The sequence below is a fragment of the Microtus pennsylvanicus genome, chromosome 4 (assembly GCF_037038515.1).
Source record: "Microtus pennsylvanicus isolate mMicPen1 chromosome 4, mMicPen1.hap1, whole genome shotgun sequence".
Classification (NCBI taxonomy): Eukaryota; Metazoa; Chordata; class Mammalia; order Rodentia; family Cricetidae; genus Microtus; species Microtus pennsylvanicus.
In genome coordinates, this window is record NC_134582.1 from 9,784,027 (window position 1) to 9,807,466 (window position 23,440).

The 23,440-nt window shown below is 40.5% G+C and overlaps 1 protein-coding gene across 2 annotated transcripts; it reads left to right on the forward strand.

Moving 5' to 3' along the window:
* Window positions 1–9,687: 9,687 nt before the first annotated feature.
* Haus1 (HAUS augmin like complex subunit 1) lies at window positions 9,688–21,484 on the forward strand. 2 transcript variants are annotated; one of them, XM_075968214.1, is made up of 9 exons: window positions 9,688–9,746; window positions 10,368–10,542; window positions 12,889–13,024; window positions 14,732–14,866; window positions 15,595–15,718; window positions 16,039–16,104; window positions 17,510–17,581; window positions 19,222–19,269; window positions 21,299–21,484. In XM_075968214.1, exons 1-9 carry the CDS (start codon window positions 9,717–9,719, stop codon window positions 21,347–21,349), a joined length of 837 nt encoding a protein of 278 aa, XP_075824329.1. In that variant the 5' UTR covers window positions 9,688–9,716; the 3' UTR covers window positions 21,350–21,484. The 2 variants fall into 2 exon arrangements, with proteins under 2 accessions (XP_075824329.1, XP_075824330.1); XM_075968215.1 differs by lacking the exon at window positions 14,732–14,866 and having other exon boundaries at window positions 9,690–9,746.
* The last annotated feature ends 1,956 nt before the right edge of the window (window positions 21,485–23,440 follow it).

Below are 23,440 nucleotides of genomic sequence, written 5' to 3' on the forward strand. Positions count from 1 at the left end.
TGGGAGAGTTCCCACAACACAGGGACTGCTGGGACCAACAAGTCTGAGAGCTGGGATTCTGACACACAAGGCGGCAGTCACTATGCAGTTCAGAGGTTGGGGACAGAGCAGCTTGTTAGCTAGAAGAATCTAATCATTCATAAAAGAAATATCTTTGAGTGTAACTAACTCATGGGAAAACCCAGAGCATTCATAATAAACACACGTATATTAATTTTCTGAGAAATCACCACACTGACATCCAAATGGGCTGTACCAGCTTGCATTCCCACCAGCAATGCAGGAGCGTTCCCTTTACCCCATAACCTCTCCAACATAAATTGTCATCAGTGTTTCTGATTTTTGAACATTTTTTAAGGTGTAAAATGTAATCTCAGAGTTATTTTGATTTTCATTTCTCTGATTACTGAGAATGCTGAACATTTCCTTAAGTATCTTTCAGCCATTTTAGATTCCTCTATGGAGAGTTCTCTTTTAGTCTGTACTCCATTTTTTTTTATTGGATCATTTGTTCTTCTGATGAACAATTTTTTTTTTTGAGTTTCTTGTATATTTTGGAGATCAGACCTCTGTCTGATGTGGGGTTAGTGAAGATCTTTTCCCATTCTGTAGGCTGTTGTTTTGTCTTGTTGACCATGTCCTTTGCTTTACAGAGGCTTTTCAGTTTCAGGAGTTCCCATTTACTAATTGTTTCTCTCAGTATCTGTGCTACTGGGGTTATATTTAGGAAATAGTCTCCTGTGTCAATGCATTCAAGTGTACTTCCCACTTTTTCTTCTATAAGGTTCACTGTTGCTGGCTTTATGTCGAGGTCTTTGGTCCATTTCGACTTGAGTTTTGTGCATGGTGATAGATATGGATGTCAGTGTCGTAATTTCTCAGAATATTAGGAAATAACCTTCCTCAAGACCCAGTTATACCACTTTTGGGTATATATCCAAAAGATGCTCATCCATGCCACAAGGACATGTTCTCCACTATGTTCATAGCAGTATTGTTTGTCATAGCCAGAAACTAAATGTCCTTCAACTGAAGAAAGAATTAGAAAAATGTGGTACGTTTACACAATGACAACACAATGGAGTATTGCACAGCCGAAAAAAAATAGTGACATCTTGAATTTTGCAGGCAAATGGATTGAGCTAGAAAACATCATTTTGACTAAAGTAAACCAGACCCAGAAAGAAAATTATCACATGTACTCACTCATAAGTGGATTTTAAATATAAAGCAAAGAAAACCAGCCCACGAATCACAGTCACAAGTACCTAAACAACAATGAGGACCCTAACAGAGACATGCATAGATCTCATCTACATGGGTAGTAGAAACATACAAGATATCCTGAGTAATTTGGGAGCATGGGGGCCTTGGGAGAGGGTTGAGGTGAGGGAAAAGGCAAGTAGGGGAGCAGAAAAATATGTGGAGCTCAATAAAAATTAATAAAAATGTTAAAAAATAAAACAAAAAGAAAAACACACACGAGAGAGAGAGAGAGAGAGAGAGAGAGAGAGAGAGAGAGAGAGAGAGGATTACCAAAACAGCAACAAAAAGGATCTAATGATATTCTGGCATGAAAAGTTAAAGAACACTTAAACATAGTAGGTCAGGTCTTAATTTAAAATTTAATATTCATTGCTAAGTTCATCATAGGCTTTGCATTAATTTTTATTTTAAATTTGTTTTTATTTATTGTTAATTAATTATTCATGAATTGGTATGGGTCAATTGTCTGTATTCTGTCAATTGTATTTTAAATAAACTCTGATTGGTCAGTACCCAGGCAGGAAGTATAGGTAATACAACAAGACAGGAAGTAGAAGTGAGCCAATGAGAACAGGCGAATTCTGAGAAGAGGAAAGCTCATTCCTTTGCAGTCCTGGCCCAACCACAGGAGAAGAAAGATGTGACTGCCTTGCTCAAAAAGGTAGTGAGCCATAACACAGATAAGAATAATGGGTTAATATAAGTTATAAGAGTTAACAAAAAGTCTGAGCTAGTGGAATAATCAGTTTACAGCTAATGTAGACCATCATACAGGTCTAATGTAGACCTGTATGATGGCTCATACAGGTAGATCTATTCCACCCTGACCAAAGTCAGAGAATTCGAGCAAATGTCAACTCATTCTTTTGAATTAGAAAATTTGAACAAGGGGCTGGAGAGATGGCTCAGAGGTTAAGAGCACTGCCTGCTCTTCCAAAGGTCCTGAGTTCAATTCCCAGCAACCACATGATGGCTCACAACCAACTGTAATGGGGTCTGGTGCCCTCTTCTGGCCTGCAGGCATAGACACAAACAGAATTTGTATACATAATAAATAAATAAATATTAAAAAAAAACAAAGAAAATTTGAACAAGGGAGCAGTTGCTTTCAGGACACTTGGTCAAGTGTGGGTTCACTGTCGAAACAGAATAATATTTTTCTAAAGAATTAATGACTTGATGTTTCAAATTATTGAAGCAAGAAACTCCTTTAGTTGTCTTTTGCATCAGGTTAAAGCAGTTTTTTGCCTTTTTCCAACTGTTGTATTGGGGTATAAAATAATGTGGAAAATTAAACATGGGCAGATTTCAGCATTCTCTGGAACTCACTCCAGGTACTACCTTATGTTTCTGCTTTATTATTTTTATTGTGTCTTTGTTCTCTTTACTTATTTTTATAATCAGTAAGTCCCTACCCTGGTAAATTATATACTAGTTGCAGCTGGTCTTTGACACAATGGTAATAAAAGATATTCAGAGCATACAGAGGGGGAATTCCACATGAGAAAAGACATTTACAATAAAAATATGGAGCATCTACTTTTCTATCTCCAATAACATGATGTTAATTATTCCAATTTTAACATTATCAAAGGAAACCCATGTGTATAGCTATAAAGATTAGATGTTCCATTAATTGTTGAGCTAATTATGCAATTGATGAGACAAATTAAGAATAGAGCAGATTCTCAGATGGATGACTAAAAATTTTCTGTCAACATTAAATGTGAAAGAGACTTATGGCAACTCTCAGGACTGTAGTCTTCCTCCAAGCTAAAAGAATGCTTCACTCAATCATTAAAAATATAAGCTAACATTATAGTGTCCATAAGGAACTATAATGTTATTACGTATTGACGCTTATATGTGAAACAAATCAACTTTTGAAAGATTTTTAATTTTTTTCTAATGATTATACTTTGATTAATTTAATTTCAGTGTTTTTAAACTATTTTCCATATATGCTTAAGTGTCCAAATTAAGATACATACTGCTTGGAGAAAAAAATGACAAGATAAATCATTGAAAGTAAAAAAAAAAAAGAGAATTGTTACTGTGGTAGATTCTAATTGCTGCATGATGATTTACTACACTGAAGTATTCTAAACGTTTAAATCCATGATTTGTTGTCATTTACATAAAGTTATGTTACTATACTTTTGTTTAGCAAAACACATTAAGACAATATATTAAAGAAAATTCATATTTAGTGTAAAAAATCAAAATGATGTCATAAAGGTCTATAACAATTTGTTTAAAAGAATCACTGTTACATTCTCCATGTGTAGTGGTGTGTGTGTTTCAAAGGTTAGCTTTGGCACTGATGGCATTGCTGAGGTGCTGCCCTCTTAGATTTTTGAGAATATATCTATTACTGATACTAGGATCTTGATGATTAGCATGAAATAGCTGGTAAATTATTTCTGGAATCCTGCTGTTGCCAGTTGCCCCGCTATGAGAATCCAAGTATGTGCAGCTCTCTGTGGGTTCTGAAATTCAAATTTAGGTGCTTATGTTTGCATGTCTTTTACATTACCAAGTTAACTATTACTCTATCACTAAAGGTGATCATTGCAAAAATTGATTATGGGTGCCTTTATTCTCCGTACTTAATATATATACATTCATAATGCATATATTATATATGTTATGTATATTATATTCTATGATATAATATTACATATTAATATGGTATATATTAATTCTTAATTAGAACAATAAAAGAGAGAAATAAACAGACACTAAGCATCTTAAAACAATTTCCTCACTCGCTTTCAATTTTGGAAGTCTGATTTCCAAAATCAGTTTCTCTCTGCTAAAACTGAGGATGCATAGAACCACACTTCTAAGTGTGGTAAGAGGCTTTCAAAACACTCTGTCCATGGTTTTCTAATATCCACATCTAGATCTCTCTGCTGACTCAGAACCTCCCTCTCTCTTTGGTTATATAAATAGTGAATTCTTTGATTCTGTTTCCAATTTCAGACTATGACTATCTAGTATAGTATGCGTCATTTATCATTTTACAGGGATAAATGTAAATTCATTTTTGGCCGGTCTTGATATTTCAACTTAATTTTCTTAATAGAAGGGTTATTATATCTAAAACTATATCTAACATCCTGCTTTGTCAGATAAAATTATATTTAAAAATTCAATTTAGTTTAATATGTAGGTACATTTGGCATGGTGGGACCTGATTTTCTAGCCTACCACTTCATTCAAGGCAATGAGGATCCATAAGTAGCTATCCTATATATTTTTTGCTTGTTTTTCATGCCTAGACAGGAAACTGAAATGGACATCCAGAGTCCAGAGAAAGCATCATTAAAATCATTAACACTGATACTTGCAAACTGAGTATGTTTTGAGTCTCCATTCACCTTCCACCTTCCTATACTCTTCTACCTCTCCTACCCTTTGTCTTCTCTTGTTTTTATTCTCTTCCTCTCCTCAGTCTTCTATTCAAGGATGCTAAACTCCATCCTATCTTCCAAGATATGTTTATTAAGCCAGTTAGAATGGGACTAAAGCACATAAAAGAATATTCAAAGTCAAATATTAGAAGAATAATAAATAGAGCTAAATGTGTCTGACAATGTGAATTTTATACAGACAAATCACAAGACTTAATCCCCTGGTTCCCCTCTCTAAACAATTAATATTGAACAGAATCAATAATTGCTTTAATTGAATTCTTAAAAGAATTACAAAATCAATATGAATATGTAAATTTTTTAAAAGAAAATTAATCTCTGACTGAAGATAACAGAGCATCAACTGTGCTCATGAGCTCTTCATTTAGCATTGAACAAGAAGAAGTGAAGGGACTGGGGCTGAATGTAAAGATATCATCAGTCCACGTAACTTCTAGGAGCACAGCACTACAGACCGAGATGTGCTAATGAGAAGATGAGGAGAGTACAAGTTAGTGTAAGATTTGCATTTCCCTGACCGCTAAGAAAGTTGAGCATGACCTTAAGTGTCTTTTGGCCATTTGAACTTCCTCTGTTGAGAATTCTCTGTTCAGCTCAGTGCCCCATTTTATAGTTGGATTGATTAGCCTTTTACGGTCCAGTTTCTTGAGTTCTTTATATATTTTGGAGATCAGACCTTTTTTCTTTTTTTTTCTTTTATTTCTACAACATTGGGGAAATAAAGAATAAGTTTTAGTTATTAAACTAGTCTGATTCTGTTTTATCCATAATTAGGAAAATTGTCAAAAAAAAGTTGAGGTAAAAAAAAATCTTGTTCTCATGTAAAATAGAAAATCTTCATAAAAGAGACATTTAATTCATAATAAAACAGTAATGCACTACAATAAAATGTTTATAGCCTTTCTCCAGGCAAGATAGAATATAGATCCATTTGATTATATGCTGAAGTTTAATTATGGTATCAATCTACATGAGAAAAGATTTTTGCAAAATATAAGTATGTCATCAAAAACACTGAAAAATAATTAAAAGTGAATTTATAAAACTGATACTATGTCCTAGAAATAATGTTTCCGTATTTAAAATATATTTTATTGAAAATAAAGTATTTTAATGCAATATATTCGCATCAAGTTTTCCCTCTCTCTTAAATCCTCACTACTTTCCCACCCTCCCAACTTTTTGCCTTCTTTTTCTCTTACAAAAATCAAGCAGTTAAAGATAAGAACCAAACAAGCAGTAATAAATCAAAATAAAAAAGCAAGGAAGCAAAGAACAATCAGAAATGGTACGGGACAGATGGAAGACTTTAAGAAAAAATTTGCTTTCTCCATGCCTGTTTTGTTTATATCATATTCATATACTCAGATATTTTTTAATTAAAATGTTTTATTTTATTATGCATATGAATATTTTGTTTGCATGTATGTGTGTGCACCATGTGTTCCTGTGACCTCACAGGCCAGAAGAGACTGTAAGATACCGTGGTACCAGAGTTGACTGTGGAGATGCTAGCAGTCAAACCTGGTCCTCTAGAAGGGCAGCAGTTTGTGCTCTTAACCTTTGCTCCATTTTTCCAACCCAAACACCCAAATCTATAGTGGGTTGAAATTCTTTAAGGTTCAATCTAAAAGAACCTTTTCAGGGAAGCTGGGCCTGATGACTCAGTCCTGTAATGAAGATTAACAAATTCTAGATCAGCCTGGACACAGCAAGATCTTGTCAATCGATTAATCAACCAATCAGTAAAGGGGCTAAGAACAAATCTCAATGTAGCCAAGCCCAGTTGGGGAAGGGAGTGGGAAGAATCCTGTCTAAATTAGATAGGCTCATTTTGTTTGCTTGCTTTGATTTGTTTTCTTTTGTTGGGGGGATTGCAGCAGGGATGAGGTGAGGGTATGGGGGGACCAGGAGGTGCATATGTGAAACTCCCAAAGAGTCAATAAAGATGTTAAAAAATACTATAAAAAAATTAGATAGGCTCAAAACTTCCAATAATCCTGTCTAAATTAGATAGGTTCAAAACTTCTAAGAATCCTGTCTAAATTAAATAGGCTCAAAACAATGCCAAGGAGTTTGAGAGAGTGGTCGACAATCCTACTGAGAATGGTTCAAAATCAAAAATCACCTTTCTATGTTCAGATAAATCTCAAGTTTTCTTCTGCCAACAACTACTCTTGTCACTCTAAGGATTCTATTATATTTTCACTTTTATAATATAATAGAAATAATGTATTCTCTCTCTCTGTCACACACACACATACACACACATATCCTGTACCTACTCTATGAAATTGGAGAGCAGCATATTTTACTCACAGGGTTTTTAAAGATTTATTTTATTAATGTTATTGTTGTTTTGGTTTTGTTTGTTTGTTTTTTGGAGACAGGGTCTCTCTATGTACACCTGCCTGTCCTGGAACATACTATGTAAAACAGACTATCTTCGAGCTTACAGAGAGCCCACCTGTCTCTGCCTTCCAGGAGCTAGGAATAAAGTCATGTGCCACCACACCCATCTTAAGAGTTTATTTATTTTTTTATTTTGTGTATATTTGTATGTGAAAGAGTTTAAGTATGTGTATTACATGCTTGCAAGTGCCTTCAGAGGCCAGAACAAGCATCAGATCCTTTGGAACTAGAGTTACAGGTGTATTTGAAACACCTAGTGTGGGTGCTGAGAACAGAACTGGGGTCCTATACAACAGCCTCCTGCGGTGCAAACACTCGTAATCTCCACACTTGGGAGCTGGATGTAAGGGACCAGAAGTAGAGGGTCACCTTTGACTACAGAGTGAAACACAGAAGAAATATGCGTAGAGAAATATGAGGAATTCAAAGTCGTTCTCCGGTGCATGGCAAGTTCGGGGCCAGTTTAGCCACATGAGAAAGCCTCAAATCAAGCATAAATAAATAAAAAGGGCTACGGAGATGGCCCAGTAGGTAAAGGTGCTTGCTTTCAAACCTCGATCCCAAGTTTGATCTTTAAGTTTGACCTCAGGGACCTACATGATGGAAGGAGAAAATCTACAGACGGAGTTTCTCTGTGTCTCAGCAGTCCTTTCCAAATAATCACACAGAGATTTCTTATTAATTATGGATGCTCAGCTGATAGTGTAGGCTTATCTCCAGCCAGCGCTTATAACTTAAATGAATCCATTTCTTTTTTAAAAATTGTTTTTATTGAGCTATATATTTTTCTCCACTCTCCTCTCCCCTCCCCTTCTACCCTCTCCCATGGTCCCCATGCTCCCTGTCTACTCAGGAGATCTTGTCTTTTTCTACTTCCCATGTAGATTAGACCCATGTGTGTCTCTAAATGAACCCATGTCTATTCATCTATGTGCTGCCCCGAGGCCCCCTTACCTCATCTATGCCCCTGTCATGCTGGATCTTCCCCATCTGGCTGGCGACTCCTCTGTCTCCACCCTTCTTCTCCCCAGCATTCTCCTGGCCCTCAAATCCTGCCTCGCCATTGGACAATTTGCTTTTAATTATCAACGAGAGCAGCACATCTTCTCAGTGTGCAGTTGTATCCCACAACAAGAATCTATCTGTTCCTGAAAGTTGTGCTTTGACACCTATCAGCAACTCCCCCAAACCAAACAAATTTTGAAATGTAATAAAAGCATAAAAGCTTAAATAAATAAATCTTAAGGACATTTGGATCCTTGATAGCAGAAACTAATATGAAGATAGCTGCAGTTCCTATGCCAGAGGACAACAAAAAATTAATTTGGTTTTGGTTTTTTGAGATAGGTTTTTGTGGTGGTTTGAAAGAAAATGATCCCCAAAAGGAGTGACTCTATTAAGAGGTATGGCCTTGTTGGAGGAAATGTGTCACTGTGGGGGTGGGCTTTGAAGTCTCTTTTGCTCAAGCTTCCCTAAGTATGACTATCAGTTGACTTCCTGTTGCCTTCAGGACTTCAAGATGTAGCATTCTTGACTCCAGCACATCTGCCTGCATGCCACTGTGGTCCCCATCATGAAGATAAAGGACTGAACCTCTGAAACTGTGAGCAAGCCACTTCAATTAAAGGTTTTCTTTATAATAGTTGCAGTGGTCATGCTGTCTCTTCACAGAAGAAAAAAAAAGAAAAGAAAAAGAAAGAAAAAAAGAAAAAACTAACTAAGGCAGGTTTCATCATATAAGCGGGGTTGGCCTTGAATTTGCTATGTAGTTGAAGATGGTTTTACATTTCCGATCACCTTTCCTCGACCTTCTAGGTGCCAGAATTACAAGTGTATACTGCCATATACAGTAAAGGATCTGCTGGAGATCCAACCCGCATGTAGGGTAAGCACTCTACCTACTCCCAGTCATGAAGTTCAACCCTTTTGACTATGTTTGTTTGTTTGAGATAGTCTCATGCCATAGCTCAGGCTGACATGGAGCTTGCCATATCACTATGCAATGTCTTAGTTCTGGGATTACATGCAAGTGCCACCATATTCTTTTTTTTTTTTTAAATATTTATTTATTGTGTGTACAATGTTCTGTCTGTGTGTATGCCTGCAGGCCAGAAGAGGGCACCAGACCTCATTACAGATGGTTGTGAGCCACCATGTGGTTGCTGGGAATTGAACTCAGGACCTTTGGAAGAGCAGGCAATGCTCTTAACCACTGAGCCATCTCTCCAGCCCCAAGTGCCACCATATTCAAATATAATTTATGCAATCAGTATGGGAGCAATACCATCTGCAGACTAAAAACTGGAAGTTACAGGTATTTTAAAGACCATTTGATTGAAGAGGTAAATATAAGGAAAAAACTTGCCTTTAGCAGCTCTTCTAATTTTTATGATTATGACACAGTGGGCTCAGATCCAAGAATGCAGCAAAGTCTGCGAAATCTTCGATCAGACTAGGCCCTGAGGCGTTCATGGTATTGGAATGAGTAAAAACCACAACTCCCAGAATTCCCGCGCCTGAGGGGCGGACACAACGGTTAGGGGGTGGGGCCTGGGGCGTTTCCCGCGAGGTTTTGAGAATGAGGTGGCGGGAGCGGTAGCCATGGCGTCGCCGGAGGAGAGAGAATCGCAGGTGACATCCGGAACTGGGTCGGGGGAACCTGCCTAACCCTCCCGGGGCCTTGAGTCGGCCGGGCTCCTCGCTCACCGCACTGTAGTTTCTGTCCCGATCGCACGGTGCCCCCGCGAGCCCTGAGGCCCCTTGCAGGCTGGGAGTCCCCCCCCCACCCGGAGGTCATGCCCTCCTATTCCTGTGTCAGCCCCTCACTTAAGGCTGGAGTGGGACTCCCGAGGCAAACCCGCCTTGCAGCCCAGCCTCTGCTGCTTCAGCCTGGAATTCAAACATCCGAGCCTTAGTCCAATTCCTGGAGCCGCCTGGCACTGGGGGGTTTAGGATGTGTTGGGGACCCCCTGCTTTTCAGACCGTCACGGATCTTACTTCACGCTCTTTAAGATCTGGCAGCTGTGGGTTTTTGTTTCGATTTGTTGTTGTTGTTGGTTTTTGTTTTTGTTTTGCCTGGTGCTGCGTTTGCAGCGTTGGCAAAGAGTGAGGGGTCCTTGGTCATTTCGACTTTTCCCTTGTTGACAAGTCAGGACCCCGGAATAGCCACACAAAACGTTGAGTTGGCTGCGGAGCCCTGCTTTGTCGGATTCTCTTGTGCCATTATAACAAGGCTTACCTTTTCGTGGTTAGGTTGCGGCGTGGTTGAAAAAGATATTCGGAGACCATCCCATTCCACAGTATGAGGTGAATCCACGGACGACAGAAATTTTGTATCACCTTTCCGAACGCAACAGGGTCCGAGACAGGGACATCTGCCTGGTAATAGAGGATTTAAAACAGAAAGCAAATGAGTATGAGTCAGAAGGTGAGTTAATGCCGAGTTCTGAAAGAGGTCGTAGCGTTAACTAGATTTGCACGATTAGGATAGGATACTTGGATTGATTATCACCGTTATTATTTTGGGCAATTGACTTCTGCTCCATTATAGTAACTTCCAAATTAGAAATTTACTATAGTGTGTTTTATTGATACTCTGCTAGTAAAACAGTGAATCCTAAAAGAGAATTAAATTTGCTGGGGTGGGGGTTGGTGGGAGAATGGCTTTAACCCCAACACTTTAGAGTCAGAAGGATATCTGTGAGTTCAAGGTCAGCCTAGGCTGCATAGTAAGAGCCTTTCTCAAAAACCAGAACAAAAGCGCATTAGCCTAACAAGAAAGATGCTTGTAGTTTTCTCCCCTTCCCCTTCCGGAGCTTGCACAGACACTAGAGACAGCAGCCCTGAAGGGTGAGACTTGGACAAATCACCAGGGGCTGTGGATCAGGGACTTGCTTTAAAATTTCCTGCGGAGACAGACGTGATGGTGAAAGCTTGTGGTCCCAGCATTCAGAAGGTGCAGCATGAGAATCCTAGGGAGTGCAGTGTCAGCTTGGATCACGTGGCAAGACTGTCTCAAAAGACAGTCTTTTTCTTTCTCCTCTTTTTGTTGGTGTTGACTGTGAGAGCAGGGTACAAAGCCAAAGGGAAGGACAAAAGTCTTTCTGGGACATTCCTTCTTTGGAACTCCTCTCACGCTAGGGTTGGGTTCTTTATTACTTTTTCTTAATAAATTTATGCTCATTCTACTTAAACAAAAAGTTTTGAGGATGACAGTGCACCAAACAGAGGAAGTGAGATCTGTTTGCCATATGTTTAACCAAGTACGGGACATTTGTTATATATATTTTTTGGGGAAAAAAAAGATTTTATGTGTAAAAGTGTTTTGTCTGCATGGATTTATGTACACTCCGTGCATGCCTGGTATTTGTAGAGGTTTGAAGTGGGTGTTGGATCCCCAGGAACTGGAGCTAGTGTGATTGTAAGCCACCGTGTGGGTCCTGGGAACTGCATCTAGATCCTCTGCAAGAGCAAGTGCTCTAGCTGAGTGATCCCAGCACTTGGGAGGCTGAGGCAGGTGGGTCTCGAGTATAGCCTGGTCTAGATAGAGAGTTCCAAGACAACCAGAGATCCTGTCTCAGAACAAACAACAGCAACCACAACAACAAACTGAACATCTCTCCAAACACTATATGATGTTTTGAATATAGTGCAGTTATATTTAATTCTAACGCATATATACTTTTTCCAATAGTCTTTTTGTTGTTGTGGTTGTGGTTGTTTGTTTTTTGAGACAAGGTTTCTCTGTAGCTTTGGTGCCTGTCCTGGAACTAGCTCTTGTAGACCAGGCTGGCCTTGAACTCACAGAGATCCGCCTGCCTCTGCCTCCCCAGTGCTGGGATTAAAGTGCTGGGCCTTTAATCCCAGCCAAATAGTCTTTTAAAATTAGCACAGAAAGTTTGGTGTGCAAAACTTCCATGTTTACTCCTTTATTTGGATTCTCATAATATGGTCTTTTGAAATTGGATTTTTGGGGATTTAAGTGTTTTGAGACAAGGTTTCTCTGTGTAACAGCCCTGGCTGTCCTGGAAACTATTTTGTAGACCAGGCTGGCCTCAAACTCACAGAGATCCATCTGCCTCTGCCTCCCTAGTTCTGGGATTAAAGGGGTGCGCCACCACTATCCAGCTAAATTACATTTATTTTATGGATAGGGTGGCTTTCTTCTTTAGTCTTAGCATTTAGGAGACAGGAGCAGGCAGATCTCTTGAGTTCAAGGCTGTTATGGTTTACATTGTGAATTCCAGGTCTACATAGTGATCCCCTGTTTTCTTTCTTTCTTTTTTAATTTCACTTACTGCTTTTGAGGCATGGGTACATGAGCGCGTGGAAGTCAGAGAGCAGCTCAGAAGAGTCAGTTCTGTGTTCTACTGTGTGGGTCCTGAGGATTGAACAAGTTGGTTCCCAAGACAACCTACTGGACACTTCACAACTCTACCTGTGCTCAAAGTGCACAGACACACATATCATAATTAAAAATAAAATAATAATGATAATAATAATAATTTTTTGAAGTAGGGTTTCTTTGTGTAGCCCTGGCTCTTTTGGAACTCTCCATGTAGATCTGGTTAGCCTCAAAATCAGAGGTGTCCTGTTTTGGTTTTGGTTGATTTGATTCTGGGTGGCACTGCCTCTGGAGTTTGAGATTAAAGGCTTTTAACACCATGCCTGGCTCACAGAAATCTTTATTTAAAAAAAAAAAACTATGATAAAAGTTTATAAAACAAGAAAGACAAAACATCTGAGACACCATAAAATTCTTTTTTTGTTTCAGCCAAACATCTTCAGGACTTTCTCATGGAGAGTGTGAATTTCTCCCCTGCCACTCTGTCTAACACTGGTTCCAGGTTTCTAAATGCATTGGTTGACAGTGCAATAGCCTTGGAAACAAAAGATACTTCACTAGCAAGGTAAATATTGTAAGGCTTTTGGTCTGTGTTCGCACAGGAGAATAAATATACTGTAAGGCCTTGATTTTAGGAGGTTTTGGTTCTCACTATAATTCTGCATAGAAAATTAACAATAAATGCAAAAGTGCTGAGGTGATTTTTTTGTTTGTTTGTTAAGTTTGTTGATTGGTTTGGGTAGGGTGTTTTGTTGTTAGTTTGTGTGTTGGTTTTCATGCACTGAGGTCTACTTAGCACAACAGTACCAGGGGTGGGTGGCACTGGACTGCATAAGAAGGATAGCCAAGCAGAAGACAGAGAGATGGAGCCAGTAAGCAGTGTTCCTCTGTTGCTTTTGCTTGAGTTCCTGCCCTGAGACTTCTCTAAGTGTTGTATCTGTAAGTGTAAGCTAAAATAAACCCTCTTCTGTGCTGCTTTGGTCTTGGTGTTGATCACAGCACTAATGAACAAACTAGGACAGCTGTAGATGTGGGCATAACCCTGGATAAGTCCAGCACCCAGGAGCTGGAGGCAGGAAGGTCAGAAAGTCAAGGTCATTATCAGCCACTTAGGGAGTTTGAGACCAGTGTATGTTATGTGAGGACCCGCCTACCACCAAACAAACAGAACAGTAGTAGGTTAAATGACCTGGTTGAGCATGTTTTGGTCATATACAACATTAAATCAGACAGGGTTTCACTGTGTAGCCATGGTTGTCCTGGAACTCACCCTGTAGATCAGGCTGGCCTTGAATTTATGGAGATTCACCTGCCTCTGCCTCCTGAGTGCTGGATTTAAGGCATGTATAATTACCACCACGCTAAAGACCCTCATTGTTTGAGATAGACCTTTTGCCTATATAATGATCTACTTCTTCCACCGTTCTCAGAGGAATCTGAAGAGTTGGGACTCAGCAAATCTGACTCCAAAGGCCATATGACTGCTGTTGGTGGCCATTTGTTAGCTAGGACTACTACTGCAGCTTACCATACCACCCAAGTACACAGGAGTGTGTTGTGCTTAACTGCCAGTGGAAAGGTTTGGGCTTTATATGATGCTTAAAGGGTGGTGTTGTAAGTGTAAAAGCATGTAAACTACATGGCAGCATTGGTGTACGCCAAATCAATAATTCCGATACCAAACACAACTGTGTAGGTGTTAATACTAGGGAAACAGAGATGAATCGGGAGCTAGACAGGACCTTCAAAGACAGTTTCTTAGTCAAATGAGAGAGAACAGTGAAGAGAATTCTGCCACCCTGTAACAGCTGCTCTGTACATGAGTTAGACTCATGTACTAAGACTAAGGATGCTATCCCTGGCAAGCACAGACAAAGGACAGTAATTTAGGATGGGTAAATCTTACTTGAGAGGTTTTTGGGTTTTTTCTTAGGGTTTTTGTTTGTTGGTTTTGTTTTTATTTTGTTAAAACATGGTCTCATTATGTATCCCTGATTAGCCTGGAACTTACTCTGTAGACCAGGGGGTTCTTGAACTCTCAGAGATCCGCCTGCCTCTGCCTCCCAGCCCTGGGAATAAAGGTGTGTACCACCACACTCAGCCTACCTAGGGAAAAAGGGAGTTTTGCCTGCTGACGGGCATTTCAGGCAATGGGAACAGCATGTGTCAGTTGTATAAATGGATGGAGCAGTGTGATTACATAAACTCCAGAGAGATCATTTTTAGCAGTGCTTATCCTGAGCTCGTCTGTGTAACCAAGTTCCTCTTTCAGTTTTATTCCTACAGTGAACGATTTGACTTCTGACCTTTTTCATACCAAATCCAAAAGTGAAGAAATTAATCTTGAATTGGGAAAACTTGGAAAAAATCTGACTGCAACATTAGTGTTAGAAAAATGTCTACGAGAGTGAGTTAAAATGTTGACCTTTTCTGTAGCTTTAATGTCCCTCTTTGGTGCTGTGAGCCTTTAGATTCTTTTTTTTTAATATTTTTTATGGTTTATTTAACTTTATTTTATGTGCATTGGTGTGAAGGTGTCAGATCCCCTGCAACTGGATCTTCAGACAGTTGTGAGCTGCCATGTGGGTGCTGGGAATTGAACCCGGGTCCTCTGGAAGAGCAGTCAGTACTCTTAACCACTGAGCCATCTCTCCAGTCCCCGAGCCTTTAGATTCTTACTGGCCCAGAGATTAGAGCTGGTGGTTAGCATTTATGTAAAGGCAGAGTAATTTGGTCACATACAAATGTATTCAACAAATAAGATGTAGGTAGTAGGCACTGTGTCATGTCACAGAGTAGAGAGGTCTTTGGAATTCTGTATTTCAAATTGGCTTAGGATATATTAAACCATTTTTTTTAAATAACGTGTTTAGTTGTTCCAAGAATAATTGTTATAGATTAATGTTAATGTTTCTATATTCAGAAAAGTCCCACACTGGCAACATGGAGGGGTAAATGCCCTAAAGAATGCACTGTAGTCTGGGATGTTAACTTGTGGTGGACAGCTGCCAAGTAGATTATCTATATTGACTAAGCCAGAGTTAAATCCCTAAAGAGGGAGTTGATTTTCTTGTTTTTTTAAATAATTGTTTACTGGGAAGTAAAAAAAAAATGCTTTAATTTTACTTTTGGAAGAGATCTCAAGAAGGCAGAGCTGCATCTGTCTGCAGAGAGGACCAAAGTCGACAGTCGTCTTGAGAACATGGACTTCCTGAAAGCAAAAGCAGCGGAGTTCAGGTTTGGAATCAAAGCTGCACAGGTGTGTATGAAGCGCTGTCCTCCAGTAGGAAGTAGTATCTGTAGATGACAGAACTACAGGGAAGTCTGTAACTTGCCCACGTCTATGTAACTGTGAGCAGCTCCAAGTTCAAAGTCGGGCATTTAAACGCTTACACCAGGCACCCATCTTCTCACCATGTCTCAGTGCAGAAAGGATTCACAAGTCACACAAACTAGCTTAGGTGCATGTGTGCTTTTTAATTTGTCATCCGAAGCATTCTTTATTGCATGTTGAAAACATTTTCGTGATAGTTTCTTTCAAATGGATTTTTCAGCTGAACTTTTTTCCTCACATTGCAGGAGCAGCTCTTAGCCAGAGGCATGGATATGTCTCTGTCCCATCGGTCACTAGTGGCACTTTCAGAGGTAAGCCTCCTGTCTTAGTCTGTCCTTTCCTGCTGTCACAGAATATTCCAGACTGGATCATTTATGAGCAGTTAAAATAGAAGTTTATTTTGTTCGTGATTCTAAAGGCTAAAATGTCTAAGACCTGAGGGCCTCTACTGTGTTCTTCAGTGGACAGCAGAAGATGCAGGTCCCAGGGTGAGGGAGATGGCTGAGTGTTGGGAAAGTGCTTACCTGAGTTTGGGTCCCCAGTACCCATGTAAAGGCTGGGTGTGGCTGCACATGTAAACCCAGCACTGGGGAGTGAGGGGCTAAAGACAGGCAGTTTCTGTGTTATCAGTCCCTTTATGTAGATGAGGGAATTACAGAAAGGATCTGTAATTGCCCAAGTTTACATAACTACTGAGCAGCAGCTCCTGCTTCAAGTCAGACATTGAAGCCCTTATACTTGGCACACGTCTGAGTAAGTAAGGGGTCACAGGTAACATAATGAGCTTGGTTACTCCTGGGCCAGGTAGTCTAGCCTATCAGTGAGCTTCACGTCTAGTGAAAGACATTGTCTCAAAAAATAAGGTGTTGAGTGACTGAGAAGACACCCAGTGTCAACCTCCAGCTTCCACACAGCACATGCAATTTAGAGGAGTTTGATTTCTTTTTCCCACATTGGTCCTGGGATCCAACTTAGTTTATCAGGGGCTAGAGAGATACCCAGCCATTAAAGAGCACTGACTGCTCTTGTAGAAAGCACCAACATGGTGGCTCACAACTGTCTGTAACTCCACTTGCAGGGGACCTGACACTTGCTTCTGTGGACACCAGGAATACATATGACTCACAGTCATATATGTAGGCATAACACTCATACACAGAAAATGAACGTAAAAAATGAAACGGGCTGGAGGGATGGCTCAGTGGTTAAGACTATTGTGCTCTTGCTGAGGACCCAGGTTGTCTCCTAGCACCCACACAGTGGCTCACAACCATCTGTGACTCTAGTTCCAGGGGATTCAGTATATTATTCTTACCTCTAGGAGCACATAAAAAAGGTTACAAAACAAACAAAAACCTTATACCATAAAATAGAATACAATTAAAAGAAAATAGAAAACCCTTAGCTCTCCAGGCTTTACCCCTGAACCATATTGTTAGCCTCTGTGGTCCTGTACTGTGTAAGTAGGAATATAATTTATTCTAAACATTTGGGAAAGTGTTATTTCTATTAGAAATGAGCTCATCTGTTTGAAGTTCTTTGATTTAAAATACCTGTGGATTGGACAGTGTAGTTCAGTGGTAGATTGCTTACCAACCTTCAGGAAGCCAAGAGTCTATCTTAATGAGATACCTACATAGTAATGCTTTATTGCATTTTATTCCAGAAATGAGCACTGTTTAGTTGCTTTGTGGATATTTCTCTTTTCATTTCCAGAAACTCATGGAACTAAAACAGCAGACTTTACCCCTGAAGAAGAAATTGGAGTCCTATTTAGATTTAATGCCGGTAATTGTTATTAGGGGTTTTCTTGGAGTCTCATCTTCAAACCTTCTCTAAAGACACTAAGAGATCAGCCCATAGTGGGTTTGTGTTCCAAGGGTGTAAAATCAATGGCAGAACCGAGAATGGTGACTCACACTTGTAATCTGAACACTTGGAGGCTGAGGCAGAGGATCACTGTGAGTTCTAAGATAGCTTTGGCTACAGAATAAAATGTATCTGAATAACAAAACAAAGACAGTGGTATGCTTGGCATGGTGAACCATATCTCTGACCACTTGAGAGGCTGAGGCCTTGAATTCAAGGCCACTTTGGGCTCTGTCTTGTTACATTTACTTTTGGGGGGGAGGGGTGAGTGTCACAGTACACATGGAGGCCAGAGCTGGTTCTCTTACTAAGGATTTCACTCATCCCCAGATTTGGCGCAAGTGCCATTACCTAGTGAACCATCTTTCCCGCCAAGATCCTGACTTAACAACTCCCCCCCACATACACACATACTTTGTTATTGGTAAATTTCAGTATTGTCTGGGTGCTGGGTGCTCTTGCTAACTTTCCTTGCCTTTTGAAGGGATTGTGTTGTGAAGTGACTTTCCTTTCTGTATTTGTTTGTATCACTGTGACCATGATCCCTCACAGAAACAACTTAAGGGAGCAAAGACTCATTTAGTAGCAAAGCTCACATTTTCATAGTTTTAGCCATAGTGGTGGGAAAGGCAGGTGGAACAGGTCAGTACAATATGGCAGACCTGGAAGCAGAGAACAATCCAGAAACCAGGAACCAGTCTTGTGCTAGATAGTTTGATGTCAGTTTGACACACAATAGAGTTATCTGAAAGGAGGTAACCTCAATTGAGAAAATGCCTCCAAAAGCTGGGAGGTGGTAGCATATACCTTTAATCCCATCACTCAGGAGGCAGAGGCAGGCAGATCCTTGTGAGTTCAAGACTAACCTGGTCTACAGAGCGAGTTCCAGGACAGGCTCCAAAAAGCTACACAGAGAAACCCTGTCTCAAAAAAACCAATCAACAAACAAACTAACTAATTAATTAATTAATTGAAAGAAAATGGCTCCTGTAGGACTGGGTAGTGGGTCACACGCCTTTAATCCCAGCACTTGGGAGGGAGAGGCAGGGGAAATCCCTGAGAAAGAAAATGGCTCCTGGGGGCTGGAAAGATGGCTCAGTGGTTAAGAGCATTGCTTGTTCTTCCAAAGGTCCTGAGTTCAATTCCCAGCAACCGCATGGTGGCTCACAACCATCTGTAAAGAGGTCTGGTGCCCTCTTCTGGCCTTCCTGCATACACACAGACAGAATATTGTATACATAATAAATAAATATTAAAAAAAAAAAGAAAATGGCTCCTATAGGACTGGGTAGTGGGTCACACGCCTTTAATCCCAGCACTAGGGAGGGAGAGGCAGGTGAAATCCCTGAGAATTCAAGGCCAGTCTGGTGTACAAAGCAAGTTCCAGGACAGTTAGGGCTTCTCCAGGACAGTGGAGAAACCCTGTCTTGAAAAACCTCGCCCATAGTGACCTCTTCTTCTTGAAGGTTAGAGCTTCCCAAAATAGTGCCAACAGCATCCAGCAGAGCCCATGTGAAACTTCTCATCAGACCTTTCCTTCTTTTGTTTTCCTTTTTAAGAATCCATCTCTTGCTCAAGTGAAAATTGAAGAGGCAAAGAGAGAATTAGTAAGTAGTTCCCATTTTCCTTCCTTCATTTCCCCCTTTTTAATTAGCAATTATTAAATTGAGGTAATAAGATTTCTAAGCTGTGTCAAGCGATGAGGTTCAACTGCTTGGGCATACATAGCCCAAGACAGGGTTTGTGATAGAAATTGTAAAGGAGAGCTGGAGAAATGGCTTAATGGTTAGAACCACTGGCTGTTCTTCCAGAGGACCAGTGTTCAATTTCCGGCACCCACATGGCAGCTCACAACTGTCTATAATTCCAGTTCTAGGGGGTCTGGCACTCTTGCACAGACATTCATGAAGGCAAAAACACCAATGCACATAAAAATAAATATTTCGGGACTGGAGAGATGGCTTAGCGGTTAAGAGCTCTGGCTGTTCTTCGAGAGGTCCTGAGTTAATTTCCCAGCAACCACATGGTGGCTCACAACCATCCATATAATGAGATCTGGTGCCCTCTTCTGCCCTGCAGGTATACATGCAAACAGAACACTGTATACATAATAAATAAATAAATCTTAAAAAAAGAAATTGTAAAGGGCCTTATATATAGACTTGATCTTAGAAGCTGCAAGAGACTGGTGACAGTTGCTGAGTTCTTTGCTTTTATTTATTCATTTTTCTTATTTACTTTGTTCCTTTTTTTTTTTTAAGTCAAAAAAGTAATCAAGGTTGTACTTTTTGATGAGGCCAGTGCTTTGGGACGGCAGTTCTGTAACCAGCATATGAGGCAGACTGGAGTAGGGAGAAGAAACTGCAGAGAGCGGTTGGTTTATTTAGGCCAAGTGAGAAGTGATAAAGCCCTGAGAATGAAAGGGTGTGTGCAGCACTGTGGAGCACAGACCTAGATGTCTACCCATGTGCCACTGCTTTCTAAGGTCTCTTCCCTTGGGGTGTTCATTACAATCATTTAGGAGTTTGAGAGCTGTTTTGGAGGTGCCACCTCCCAGCTCCCAAATAAACATACTGAAACTTACTCTTACTTATGAATCCTAGCCTTAGCTTAGCTTGTTTCTAGCCAGCTGTGTATCTTTTGCCTCTGGGCTGTTATCTTTCTCTATTCTGTGTACCTTTTTTTCTTATTTTATTGCTGTCTGTGTAATTGGGTTGCTGGCCCCTGTTGTCTTTCTCTTCTATTTTTCTCGCTCCTCTATCTTTTCCGAGCCTAAATTTCTCCTTCTATTTATTCTCTCTTCCTGCCAATCCTGCCTGTTTTTTCTCCTGCCTAGCTATTGGCAGTTCAGCTCTTTATTAGACCAATCAGGTGTTTTAGACAGGCAAAGTGACACAGCGTCACAGAGTTAAAAGAATACAACACATCTTTGTGTCATTAAACAAACGTTCCATAGCATAAACAAATGTAACACATCTTCAACTAATATTCCACAGCGGGGCAGTTGGAGTGGAGAGAATAGGTTGATATAAAAGCAAGTGAATATTTAAAAGCACATTTGAAATTCTCAATAGTATTTTTAAAATTTCAGTACTCAGAGGCCAAGGCAGGAGGATTACTTCAAGTTTGACATTAGCTAAAGCTACATAGCAAGACTCTCAAAACTACATACACTAACACATGCATGCACATGTGCTGGCAATGTAGCTCAGAAGTAGAGGGCTTCACTAGTATCAGACACTTATGTGCACACACATGCACACACGCACACACCACACACACCAAGGGATGGCAATGTAGCTCAGTAGTAGGGGGCTTCACTAGTATCAGACACTTATGTGCACACACATGCACACACATGCACACACACATGCACACACCAAGGGGTGGCAATGTAGCTCAGCAGTAGGGGGCTTCACTAGTATCAGACACTTATGTGCACACACATGCACACACGCACACACCACACACACCAAGGGGTGGCAATGTAGCTCAGCAGTAGAGGGCCTCACTAATTTATGTAAGTTCCTCAATTTGGTCTCTAGGACTACAAAAAATAAATAAAATTTGTTTTAATGCTTTCCTTTTCTACTTATTTTAATCATGTTAATAATTTGTGACATTTCTTTTCTCTAGGATGCCATCGAAGCTGAACTTACAAAGAAAGTAGACATGATGGAACTGTGACAGCCAAGTAGACATCCTTTTCCCAGAAGTAAATGACTGCTCTTAGAGGACATAGAAATGTCCTTTTTGATAAAATAACAGGTTTGGTCATGCATTTAAATGTTTTGGCCTGAATACAGTTTTTATAGGAAAAGACATTTTGTGTTACCTGTTATTTACTGTGTACCTGACAGTTAAGAATCTTTCAAAAATTGGGGAGGGGCTGTAGAGATGGCTCAACAGTTTAGAGCACTTGTTGATCTTGTAGAAGACCTGGGTTTGATTCTCAGCACCCATATGGTGACTCAAACCATCCATAAGTCTAGTTTTAGGAATCTGACATCTGGCATCTGCAGGCACCAGGCACACATGTGGTTCACAGACATACATGCAGGCAAAATACTCATTCACATTTTAAAAAAGGAATCCTTTAGTATTCTCCTTAGGTGACCATCATGACAGTTCTCACCGACTAGATCAGTGGACATCTATCTGCCTGCTTCCTTCTCTAGGGCTTTGCCTCCATTCCTGAGCAACTCACACTGGCCAGTCTCCAAATGTTAATATGTTTAGTTTATGGAAAAAATTAGACCTTTAAGCCAGTGCTGGAAAGAGGAATGATATAGCTTATGGTGCTAAATTCATATTTCATGCCTTTTATTAGGATAATCAAAAGGCTCAAAGACCAATATAAAAAACTTAAAAATAAAAAGGTCCTGGAGTGTAACTCAGTTGATAGGACGCTTGCCTGGCATACATGATGCTCTGTTCAGCCTCCAGCCCAGTGTGGTGTGCATGTCTGTGCTGGTTTTTGTCAACTAGAAATAAACTAGAGTCATTCCTTCATCAGATTGGCCTGTATGCAAATTTGTAGGGCATTTTCATCACTAGTGATTGCTATGAGAGGACCCTGCCCGTTGTGGGCCATGACACTCCTGGCCACATGGTGCTGGGTATAAAAATGGAACCTGAGCAAGCTAGTAAGCATTTCTCTGTGGTCTTTGCTTCAGCTCCTGCCTCCAAGTTCCTGTTTAGTAGCTGACTTCTCTCAGTGATAGACTGGAAGCTTTACTAGATGTATGAACTAGGCTTTCTTAGAGTGTCCAGTGCCAGTTGAGCCACAGGCAGATGGCAAAATTCAACCATACTGGCCCGAGCCAAAGCTAACCTGATTTGGGATGCTAAGCACATTGGTAGCGCCCCACATAAGATGGTGCCTGACCAGTGCCTGCCTGAGTACCTGGGAGAAGATGTGTAATACTGTCAAGGGCCTGCCTTGCCATCTGCTCTTTAACTCAAGCAGACTATCTCTCTGCCTTAACTGCAAACAAAAAGGAATTCTAGGCTATAGTTTACTCTATCCAAGGAGACCGCAGAGCCATCCCCAAACCTGAACAAAATTCTAAGCAAGATATATACAGAGAAATAACATAAAAAGAAAAGGCCATGGAGACAATTCAGAGTATCTAGTTTAACTGATTTTGATTTTCAAAAGTTACAGTGAGAACAAAAAAGTCACAGGAATGATGACCTCTACTCAGGGTAAAAGGCTGAGGGTAGTGGCACACACCTGTCATCACTGTGCTGAGGGTAGTGGCACACACCTGTCATCACTGTGCTGAGGGTAGTGGCACACACCTGTCATCACTGTGCTGAGGGTAGTGGCACACACCTGTCATCACTGTGCTGAGGGTAGTGGTGGCACACACCTGTCATCACTGTGCTGAGGGTAGTGGCACACACCTGTCATCACTGTGCTGAGGGTAGTGGCACACACCTGTCATCACTGTGCTGAGGGTAGTGGTGGCACACACCTGTCATCACTGTGCTGAGGGTAGTGGTGGCACACACCTGTCATCACTGTGCTGAGGGTAGTGGTGGCACACACCTGTCATCACTGTGCTGAGGGTAGTGGCACACACCTGTCATCACTGTGCTGAGGGTAGTGGTGGCACACACCTGTCATCACTGTGCTGAGGGTAGTGGCACACACCTGTCATCACTGTGCTGAGGGTAGTGGTGGCACACACCTGTCATCACTGTGCTGAGGGTAGTGGCACACACCTGTCATCACTGTGCTGAGGGTAGTAGTGGCACACACCTGTCATCACT

Coding starts and splice junctions, on each gene's coding strand:
- Haus1 (XM_075968214.1), top strand. CDS start 9,717: ATGGCGTCGCCGGAGGAGAGAGAATCGCAG. Junction 10,543..12,888: donor AAATGAGTATGAGTCAGAAG/GTGAGTTAATGC, acceptor TTTTTGTTTCAG/CCAAACATCTTCAGGACTTT. Junction 15,719..16,038: donor TTGGAATCAAAGCTGCACAG/GTGTGTATGAAG, acceptor CTCACATTGCAG/GAGCAGCTCTTAGCCAGAGG.